Source organism: Papio anubis, chromosome 7, assembly GCF_008728515.1.
Source record: "Papio anubis isolate 15944 chromosome 7, Panubis1.0, whole genome shotgun sequence".
NCBI classification, from domain to species: domain Eukaryota; kingdom Metazoa; phylum Chordata; class Mammalia; order Primates; family Cercopithecidae; genus Papio; species Papio anubis.
Window position 1 is genome coordinate 40,062,026 of NC_044982.1, and position 11,580 is coordinate 40,073,605.

The 11,580-nt window shown below is 41.8% G+C and overlaps 1 protein-coding gene across 7 annotated transcripts in view; it reads left to right on the forward strand.

Moving 5' to 3' along the window:
- The first annotated feature begins 3,025 nt into the window (after positions 1 to 3,025).
- The window catches only part of LOC108582037, a 139,746-nt gene continuing 131,191 nt past the window's right edge, over positions 3,026 to 11,580 (forward strand). For 5 of the 7 annotated variants that reach the window (XM_031669123.1, XM_031669126.1, XM_031669121.1 and 2 more), the window contains exons 1-3: positions 3,026 to 4,313; positions 4,455 to 4,611; positions 6,648 to 6,710. In XM_031669123.1, the coding sequence (XP_031524983.1) occupies positions 3,066 to 3,944 (879 nt within the window). In that variant the 5' untranslated portion in view covers positions 3,026 to 3,065 and the 3' untranslated portion in view covers positions 3,945 to 4,313; positions 4,455 to 4,611; positions 6,648 to 6,710. Of the gene's footprint in view, positions 4,314 to 4,454; positions 4,612 to 5,213; positions 6,428 to 6,647; positions 6,711 to 11,580 lie in introns of those variants that run through there. The other 2 variants (XM_031669122.1, XR_004185390.1) reach the window with 2 other exon arrangements.

Below are 11,580 nucleotides of genomic sequence, written 5' to 3' on the forward strand. Positions count from 1 at the left end.
ATATTTCAAACTAGACCTTAGGTCACCAAACACCATGTGACTTTCATTTCTGTCAAGTCAACATAAGACAGTTTCGAACAAAGATATTGTTCTTAAAGATGGACAGTAACATTCAACATAAAATGTTTCCACATACAGCCTATTTTACATACATACATATACTCATTTTCCTGATTTAAAAAAATTAGTATAACTAGAATATCCACGTTACATTAATTATCATAATCTCATTTTCAAGTGCTTAATAATTCAAAATAATGAAGCAAAAAATGCTTCTGCTAAATATTTCCCTTTCTACCATTATTCTTTCATAAACCTAATACAATTAATTTACTTGATGAGAAGTCTCAACAGACTATGTATAAATTTGCCAAATTCATAACTGAAATGAAGATAACAAAAACATCTAATGGATGAAAAGTTTCAGAGAACAAGTATCTTTCAACAGGCAATAAAAAATGTCACAAAGAAGTCAATTAAAAACTTTAGAAATGACAATATGATTTCACAAAATACTAAGTAACATATTGTAAAATGTGTGTGTGGGTAGATCACACTTTCCACTATATTTGTAAAACAGATGTAGATAAAATACTTAAAATTAGTATTATGAAGCATGCCAAGAAGATTTTCTAAAAGAGGCCCTCCACCTTTTAAGAGAGCCACAAATTATAATTTACAAAAACTACAGTTCAACTCAACTTTCTTAAGTATGAAATCACAATACTTGAGTTCAGTAAAGAATAATTCTACATAGTAAACTGCCAAACCTGAAGTTCTAGAATACACAAATTTGCATAGCACAGCTTCATTTTTGTAAGTTCTTTCCTCAAAATCATATATCAGGCAAGACCACAGAAATTAAGCTGTTGATAATGAAACCCACTAGTTACAGACTTGAGAAAAATCAGTTTTCTTTCCTCTCCATCACAGTAGACAATATCTGTATCAATAACTTTTCAAGAAAAAGCGTAAGTTATTTCTGATTTCAAATATACATGTTATCATCAAAACCTACTTTCCTCTATTACCACTTTTTCCAAATCTGTAGCTGCCTTTTCATTCCTTCAGCTACATCCTTCTTCCTGGCCCTAGACTACTGTACCTCATTCTCATAATAGTTTCCCCTGATTGTCTTTAATTCCACTGTCAATGTTAATGTTATCTTCTCTCTGACATTTTACCTATGCCACCTACCTATTCCACTTGAGCTTTCCAAGGCCTTTATATTACATTTTTATTCTGCTCAGGAGCCTCACCATCAACTACATATTTATTTATAAAGTGGCAGCTGACTTTCAACTCCCCTTAAAATTGCCAGTTTCTTCTTGACTCTAGCAAATGTATTAAATTCTCCCTTCAGGTAGTCATATTTGCTCCTAATCCATCTGAATATGGAATTTCTTTTGCAGTTAACCCCAAACTCATAGAAAATATATTTAGAAAAGTTTTGCACAATAATTACATGCAATGTTTCTTGAGTTGTTTGCCTATCAATGTTATCCATATCAGACTGTAGGGACACAAGATAAGGTCTGCATCTTTCAAAGCAGTCTGTACAACACCTACCTGCTATGTCACTTCACAAAGCTAAGATGATTCGTTAAATGAAACTATTATTTAATGGAAAGCTTAAGCAGAAATGTTCATTTTAAAAATAGTTCTACAGTTTAACTTTTAAACATCTATGGCCTTTTTTATTTCCACAGACAACTGACATATTTTGGTTTCACTACTCTATTAATTGTTAAAGAATGGCTAGAATTTAAAGTGCAAGTTGAGGGTAGATAAAGGATATACACTTTCACATCCCATCATCAGATTATTCGAAAATTGGCAATGTCAGTTCCAGGAATTCTGAAATACAACTGAATCTTCACATAACCAAACAGTTTCAGGATCAAAAGAAGAGAACAGCGTACCTTTCTGATTTGGGGGTTCCCTTTTCTGCAATTGGTTTAGACTAGTTTCACTACCAAAGGATCTTTTGATTAGGAAAATTCAATTAATCACCATCGATATACGGAAACAATACCAGGGAAAGGCAATCCTTTACTTAAAAGAGAGAAAAGGAGGCTTTGGATATCACCTTTTCATAAAATTCAGCAACTAAATTAAGCTTTGCACTCAGTATCTGCCGGCAGCCTCAGACCTTTTTTTTCTACCTAATAATAAAAGCAAGTCTTATTCAATTTAGTCCCTTCTCGAGCACCGTCTCGACCTGTCAGAATTTGGCAGTTAAAAAAATTTTTTTTAAAAGAAGTAAGGGAAACACTAGGATTCCCGTACACATTGCTTCTTTTTCCGAAATCACATCACTGAGTCTTGGGCTTCCTTCACTCCAAACTAAGCCCTCAGATTCCAAATATAGTTCTTTAACCCCCGCCTCGCCACTCAATTACACATAAACCTTGCCAACTACAGAACCACAGCAGAAACCCCTACAAATCGGCTTGGCGTTCATCTTGGAAGTCATGCCCTGCAGCAACTGCCGATCGCCGAAGTGACGGATATTAACCACATTCAGCGCAACGGAATCAGACATGCAGAGCACACACGGCTTTCGCGAGGGAGGGAAACGCGACCCGGGAAAAGTGCGCTCCTCACCAGCCTCGGGACGCTCCACCGGGGTGGGGGTTCCCAGAAAGGAGGGGGAGAGGAGCCCGAGTAGGGGAATCCTGCCCTCTCAAGTAAAAAGAGCTGGATCCCCCGGCCCCAGGCTGCAGCCCGCCCTCGCTAAGGAAACGACGAGGCAGAGGGCCCTTTGCTCGGAAAGGCAGAAGGCAGACACTTTCTGAGGTCCGGATCAAGCCGATCCCCCATCCCCCGAAGGAGGCGAAGGGTGCCCCATGGGTGGCTGAGGGGATGCCTGGCCCGCGAGGGACAACCCGAGGAGAAGCAGTTTCATCTGATTAACACCTGAGTCGCGTCCGGGCAAGCACAGCTACTGGCGTGGGGCCGCCCGGGTGGGGGGAAGGGAAAGGGAGGAAGGGGGTGGAGATGGGATTCCCCCCTCTCTCAGGAGAGCACTAACGGAGGATGCGTCCGGGCCAGCCGAGAGCGGCATGCTTCAGACTGCGGAGCCGGGATCCCGCCGCCTGCACCGACAGCGCGGATCCCGCAGCGCCCTCCGCACCGGCCCCTCGGTCCCCGGGGGCCCAGGACTTTGTCTCCGAAGGCGCTGGGGCCTGACATCCCACGGGGTCGACCACGGCTCCGGCGGGCTGGGGAAAGGGACCCGCGGGAACACCCCCAGTCTCTGGCGGTTCTCAGCGGTTGTAAAATGCACCCCCGCGGTTCCCTTCTTCAGCCTTCCCTCCTCCCGAGGCCGCAGAGAAGGGCCACCACAGGCGAAAAGCCTAAGGCAAGTCAGGGACTGCAGCCTCATAGGTCCCGCACCTCCTCCCCCGGTTACCTGTAAGGACTCCGACACGGATTTGATGGTCGTGGTTAGTAAGGATCATTCCCTCGGTCGCCATGTTTCCCAGCGCAGTCACCGCACTGACAGGAGCCGGGAGAAACTGGAGCCCGGAGCGCGCGGGCCGGGAGCGCGCTCGCCGCGGAGAGCGCGAGAGCTAGGGAGCCAGGGAAGCGCGAGGAGAGCGGGGAAGGAGTGGGAGGCCGTAGAGTGCTCGGTGGCCTGCGTGGGGGAGAGGCCGCGCCGGGAGTGCGCGGGTCCGCGGGAGGGGGCGGAGTCAGGGCGCGCGACCCCAAGTCCGGCAGGAAGGAGGCGAGCTGGAGGGGTCGGTGGCCGCACGGGGAGAGCGCGCGGAGGCGGCGGAACGAGGCTGAAGAGGCTCGGGCCGCTCTGCGGAGCGCGAGACCCAAGGCAGCTAGATGGCAGGACTGAGAGGAAAGGAGAGCACACGCTCTGGAGGTTGCGGGGGCGGACTCGGGGACAGGGGCGGAGCTACACCCTGAGGCGTGGAACTCGTGGAGAGTGAGGGGAGGAGTGAGAGCTCGGGTGCTGAGTACTGGGAGCGGGAAGGAGCGGGCCCAGCCTGAGTAGGACCGCGGATCGCTCCTGGGTGCGCGAGTAGCGCGGGATTGGCTGAGTGAACGCGGAGCGTGTGCGCGCTAGGCAGGAACGCAACCTCGGCCGGGCCCCAGACAGAAGCAATCCCCTGCCGAGCCTGACACCTCGTCGGTTGTCCGCGCCTTCGGCAGACTGTAGCCGGCGGGCCGGCTTTCTGAGGGGACCGCGGGAGGAGCGACACTGGCTCAGCACGCCGGGCCGCGTCTTGCAGCCCTCGGGAGCGGCCGGCCGCCCCACCGAAGGCGCTGGCGAACCTAGAGGTGCCTTAAAAAGCTGCGTGAGTGGCAGAACGGCGGCTACTATGATAGAGAGCCTGCCGTGGGCGAAGAGGGAGGTATCCTGTCCCGCCCAGTGTTAGCCGCTGGCTTCCTCAGTCGGCTCTCCCTGAAGGAAGATTTCCGCTTCACCTGTGTTTTAGGATTCCATCTCCAGTCAGTGCCTACAAGACGATCCTCACATGCGAAGCTTAGGAGTCTGAGGCAGGGCAACTGGAGTGGAGACACCTGGCTTCTCTTCCTCCTGCTGTCCCACGGTTTTATGGCCTTAAGCCTCTTCGCCGTGAGAGCTGCTTTTAGGTGAAAAGCATCTATCTCCTTAGCGAACGAGAACGTGTTCCACCTGAATCACAGTCCATTGCCGCAACGATTCTCATTTCAGTATTCGTGGGATGTGAGATTACCATGAAAATAGCTTTTGTTGCCATTTATTTCCATGTGCCTTTCATGAAACGTGTTATTAATCACCTGTGGCTGTTCTACGTTAGTTTCTTACTATCTTTCTGGACCTTTCAGCTTCTGAATTTTAAAAAGTTATATGCGTGTGTGTGTGTGTATACACACACTCATATGTATATATTTTTTCTTCTTAGCTGTAGTAAACGTGGAGGCATAAAAGTGAAAAGCAAAGTGAAAAATGTATAATATCAGTGTTTATACACAAATTTCAAAGTCACTTTGATTGTTTTGTTTTTTAATCCGGAGTCTCGCTCTGTCGCCAGGCTAGAGGGCAGTGGCATGATCTCGGCTCACTGCAACCTCTGCTTCCCGGGTTCAAGCAATTCTCCTGCCTCAGCCTCCCGAGTAGCTGGAACTACAGGCACGCGCCACCACACCCAGCTAATTTTTGTGTTGTTAGTAGAGGCAGGGTTTCACCATGTTGGCCAGGATGGTCTCGATCAAGATCTTGACCTCGTGATCCACCCGCCTCGGCCTCCCAAAGTGCTGGGATTACAGGCGTGAGCCACCGTGCCTGGCCAATTATGAGAATTTTATTGTTCCGCTGGAACATGAAATTACTCATCCTCTGAAGATTCACGTGCTTATGTATTTCATTTTAAATAATGGGGCCTACAAAGTAGATGATGGATGGAATTGAAGTAGGTAAAATAAATTAATGGTTTTTTTGCTTTTGTTTTTAGTATGTGTATTGCTAGTATTTTTGACAGTGATTAAAAATTTAAGCCAGGTCATGAACTCATTTCCTCATTGTCACCTTAGATCCTGGTGGCCAACGGGTTGTTAACTAGTTTTAAATGAGAGATAAAGATGAGAAAGTATGTCCAAGAGAATGATTTCCTTTATCTCAAACTAAACATGAAAAGCAAATAGTTGGTTATATTGTTATCTTTCTAACCTATCTTTGTTCTCTGCAACACACTCTAAATGATTAGAAAATACCTTGAGCTTATCATCTATCTTATGTCTATCTTAGACGTAAGGTCTAAACCTGCCCATTAGCAGGTTGTGACCTTAAACAAATTTGGGCCTTTTCCTTCATCCTTTAAATAAGGTGGTAGACTAAGTAAGTACCTTTTAAGTATAGTGGTAGACTAAATAAGCACTCCTTTAATTAGAATATTCTATAATTATTCATGGAAGAAAACTGGCACTTTATTTCACAAATCAATAATAAGAGGACAAGAGACTAACTTTGTGCATTCATAAAAGGGATGATGGTTAAATTGATTAAAATTTAAGTGGGGAAAGGTGGATATGGATTAAACTTTCTAAAGCTGCAGTCCCCAACGTTTTTGGCACCCGGGAACTGTTTTGTGGAAGACAATTTTTCCGTGGATGGGGATGGAGAGGGGTGATGGTTTCCGAATGAAACTGTTCTAGAATACCTCAGATCATAAGGTATTAGATTCTGATAAGAAGCCACAACCTAAATTCCACGCATCCACAGTTCACAATAGGGTTCATTGTCCTATGACAATCTAATGCAGCCACTGATCTGACAGGAGGCGGAGCTCAGGCAGTAATGGTTGCTGGCTGCTGTGTGGCCTGGTTCCTAATAGGGTACAGACGGGTACCTGTCTGCGGCCCGGGGTTTGGGGACCCCTGTTCTAAAGTATATGGAAGTTTATTAACATTCATTATATTTTTACTGACTGTAAGTATTAAAATTCCTAAAAAAAAATAATAGAACTAAATTATAATGCTTGTCTTTCAACAGTTTTTCTTAAGTGTATTCATCTTTCTCAAATTCAACAACCTTTTACAAACAAAACTTACAAAGGAAAGACACAATGACTTCACTGTCTAGAGTGAACTTTTACAGATGGTTATTGAATGAATATTATAATATGTACACACCATTACTCTTTTTACAGTGTGACATTTCTTCAGAATTCATCCTGGAATCAAATGTTATGCCAAAGGAAATTTTCTGAAAGGTAGGAGAGAGTGTCATTTTCCAAATATTGATAAATGTCTCAGGAAACATGGGGCATGGGGTGTGGTGTGGGTTGGGGTGGGAGTCTGTATGTAAATAATTAGAAGTGCCCAGGAAGTTATTCTTTCCATTCTTAGGGTTTTCATCATGAAAACTACAAGAGTTTCCATTAACCATCTAAGACAACATAAAAAAATAGGTTAACGTGGCTTTGATTACAATTATCATGGAGATGAAACTTTATATTTCAATAGGAATGAAGTTATTTTATTTATTTATTTATTTTTGAGACAGTCTTGCTCTGTCAGCCAGGCTGGAGTGCAGTAGCACCATCTCAGCTCACTGCAACCTCTGTCTCCTGGGCTCAAGCAATTCTCCTGCCTCAGCCTCCTGAGTAGCTGGGATTACAGGCATGTGCCACCATGCCTTGCTAATTTTTGTACTTTTAGTAGAGACAGGGTTTTACCATGTTGACCAGGCTGGTCTTGAGCTCCTGACCTCAGATGATCCGCCTGCTTCGGCTTCCCAAAGTGCTGGGATTACAGGCGTGAGCCACCACGACCGGCCTGAAGTTAGTTTTTTCCTAGTACTGGTATATTTACACTTAGCCCACCAGTTAACTCTGAGTTTTTCTGTGGTTAATCACAATTTCAATATAAGCAAGGCCAAATCTCATTGGGCTTTTCTAGGTCAAGACTCCCCTCTATGTTTTTTCCACATGTGCATACCTATGATAGTTTAATTTATGTAGTAGTCACAGTAAGAGATTGACAGCAATAACTGATAATAAAATAGTACAATTAAAACAATTTGCTGTAATAAAAGTTATGTTAATGTGGTCTCTCTGTCTCTCAGAATATCTTACTGTATTGCACTCAACTATTTTCAGACCAGAATTAGTTACAGCAATCCTAGGGGAAAAAATACAATGCCTAATTCAGCTAGTTTAAAGTTCATCTTGACCATAATCTATCTTTCTTTGGGGGAAAAAATACATTTAAAGCAACCAAAGCTTCACCCTCACCATTTTTTAAATGGTAAATACACATACATAAAATTTACCGTTTTAACCATTTAAATGTATATAATTCAGTAGCATGAAGTATACAGTAGTCCTCCCTTATCTGCAGTTTTGCTTTTCTTGGTTTCAGTTACTCTGTTTCCCTGAAGTCCACAATTGGAAACCCAGATGTCTGATGACATACTTGGTTGCAAGCAACTGATCCTAGTTGAAGCCAAAAGAAATTCATTGGCTCATGCAGCTGACAAGTCTGGACTTGCATAGCTTCAGGGTTGGCTAGATTCAGGGCCTGAAACTATGTCATCAGCATGTCACTTTGAGCTATGCTTTCTTCTTTGTTAACTTCATTTTCACCTTGGCTCATCCTACATTGCAACAAAGATGGCACTGGCTTCGCTAGGCTGTGTGTGTGTGTGTGTGTATACACACACAAATATATATACTTTTTTTTAAGAGAGACAGGGTCTCTCTGTGTTGCCCAAGCTGGTCTCAAACTCCTCACCTCAAGATATCCTCCTGCTTCAGCCTCCCAGGTAGCTGTGATTACAGATGCAAGCCATAGCATCTGGCTCTAGGGTATTATTTAGATCAGTACCCCATTATAGTAAATAGTATATTTAAAATTTTTATTCTGGAAATTTGAATGTATGTAACCTACTGTATTAGTCTGTTTTCATGCTGCTGATAAAGAGATACCTGAGACTGGGCAATTTACAAAAGAAGGAGGTTTAATAGAGAACTCACAGTTCCACGTGGCTAGGGAAGCCTCACAATCATGGCGGAAGGCAAGGAGGAGCAAGTCACATCTTACGTGGATGGCAGCAGGCAAAGAGAGAATGAGGAAGACACAAAAGCAGAAGCCCCTGTTAAAACCATCAGCTCTCATGAGACTTATTCACTACCATGAGAACAGTATGAGGGAAACTACCCTCATGATTCAACTATCTCCCCCAGGTCCCTCCCACAACACCTTGGAATTATGGGAGTACAATTCAAGATGATATTTGGGTGGGGACACGACACAGAGCCAAACCATATCACCTATATAAGCAAAAGCTCCGTAAAGTCCTCAGTTTTTAAGAATGTAAAAGATCCCAGGAACCAAAACTGAGAATCATAGATTTACATCATGTGCCAATCCACAAAGCACGTATAAAGCAAATACCAAACTCGTCTCTCTCCCTTATACCATAGAGGTTATTCTTTCCTGCGCACTCCAGTTTATATACCTTTAAATCTGCCTACATAGTCACATATTAATATTCAGAAGGTAAAGAAGTTCTTCCTAGGCATGTACTGACAATTTACAAATGTACAATGTTTCCACTTATTTATGTGGCTGTGTATCTGATAAGAAAACCAGGAAGAAAAAAATTTGATTTCTAAAGAAAGCACTGATTTTTCTCCCTCCTGAAAAAAACAAAAACAAAAAAAAAGGTACACCATAGAGGAGAAGAGCAGTATTTTCTAGAAGAGGGAAAGATTCTTAGATATGGGAAAGGAAAATGAGATTTGCTAAATCGGAAAGTAATATTAATTGCCCCAGAAGCTATTTGATTTCTTAAAAGGGCTCTGTCTGCAATGCCTTCAGTTTTTAGGATTCAGTATATATGTCAAGAAAAGATAGTTTCAAGCTTAAAAACTGACATGGGTTGACTTCAAATGGACCTTTTGAAAAATCAAAAGCATCGTGCTTTTCTACCGTTGTTCATTGGTTTCCATTTAACTAAAATTTATCTTAAAGCCCAGCGTCCCCAGAAAAATATTTTTCCTTAAAAAGCAATGTACAAAACAAAACTTATTTTGTTAACCTAAGTAATCTCATTTTCCCCAGGTTGACTAATAATTGGGGGAAATACAGTTTCTAGGAATGTTTATATCATGTTTTATACTTAAAATGAACCTTAAGTAAGTTTTCATGTTAGGAATCATAAGTGAATTTGTGAAAGAAGTAGAGAAGATGGATTTTTTAGTTGGCCTGAAGATTCTCAATTTTACTGTGTAATAATTATATGTCATATGTATCTGCCTGTGCATCTCCTGCCGTGAATTGATTGGTTGCAGAGCAGGCCTCCCTTTCCAGCACAGGACCTTGTTCTCTTCCCATTTCCTAATATTTGTTGACTAAATACAGAACATATGAAGCAATAGGGACTTTGAATTGGTAGCAATGCAGGCTCCTTCCAAGGTGCCAGAGGGACTAATAGAGATTTTACTTGTTGCGCAACAGATTACAGAAGCCTCTACCAATAAAAGGAGAGACACCATCTAAGGTGGCCATTGTTCACATAAACCACACTAAAACTAGATTTTCTGCCTGGATCTATGAGTGTAAGGCAAAATGTTGTGCATTGTCGCTTCCCCTCTTTGATTATTGTAATTCTAGACTAAAGATGAAAGTATCAAGCTGTTGTTGGCCTTATTTCATTTAGGAAAGAAGTGTGACAAACATTACTAATCAATTTCTGGCAATGCAGAAAGGCAACTTTTTGGGGTAGAATGTTAGCCAATATCCTCTACATAGCTAGAAAGTCAAGATAAAATAAATGAGATAAGCTACAAAAGTAGTCTACCCAAAGTTATGATTTGTAAATGTATTGCTGGTGGAACAGGTTTTTCCTCAATTGACCTTGAACTTGAAAAGTATTGCCCATATGGGGTTAAGGTTATCAGAGATTTTATTCTTAGAGGAATATAATTAGAATATTATGAGTACAAATAAAACTATAATAATGATGTTTCAATCCCAAGTACTTTTTGATTACTAGTTCAGTTTACTATAACTTGATTTAGAGATAGGAATACCCTAAATATAGACAATATAGACATATTCCCACCAAGTTGTAAGGTATAGCCCTCTCTGTAATTTAATATTGGATGTATCAGTTAATCTCTAGGGAGTTTAAGTTGCTTGAATAACTCTGTGACCTTTTGAATAAGTTGACCATATGAATTTGTCTGTACTCACAAAACTGAGATCCATTTCCTGGATTCATTGAAATGCAGACACTCATGAGGAGTCACCCAATCTAACTGATAACTTTATGCTGCCCTTATGAAAGTCAGAATCCAATATGAAGTCCTAAAGACAAAGTAGAATAACAGGCTATCCCAGTTTTGTGTTTTGAAAAAATGGAAAGATTTGGAACATTTGAGGGAAAGATGTTAAGCCTGACTGATAATGAACATAGAATGTAAATACTTTGACAATGGCAAATAATTCACTTTTTAAGAAGTTACAACCTCAGCTACCAAGTAAACTACTTTATTCCATGTGTTAGTTAAAAAAGCAGGGGGGGACAGGTCATATACTAATCCAAACTCATTGTAGTGGTTAAAAAACAACAACAACAACATAATTTTAAAACATTCAAATGATAGTCTTTTAATTTAATTTTAAAATTCGGAATCTAAAGCCCTAAGGTTAAATGACTAGTTCAAGGTAATCAGTAGTACATTCAGATTTTATATTTTTATCTTTTGTTCTCATTGCTCCGTCTACTCCAATTGACTTGGAAAATCTCTCAGGACTGCCAGAATCTCCCAGGGACTAAATAAGTACAGTGATGGCTTTCTTGAAACAATATAAATTACATACTCCACTAACTCAGTTGGTAGAATATGAAAGTAATCACCTCAGTGTTTAAGAGCCCATTATTTTTGTGGTTAGGAGAGGAAAGATACAAGTTAGATTGGAATATGAACTGGCAGTATTAATACCTGGGCTCCAGTAACCAGCTCTGGCTCCAATTAACTGAAGGAATTTAGACACCTTTTCAATGTATCTGAACTCCAGTTTCCTTTTTTGGAAAGCAAAGGAAACTTTATAGTTATTTAAAGTTCCTTCTAA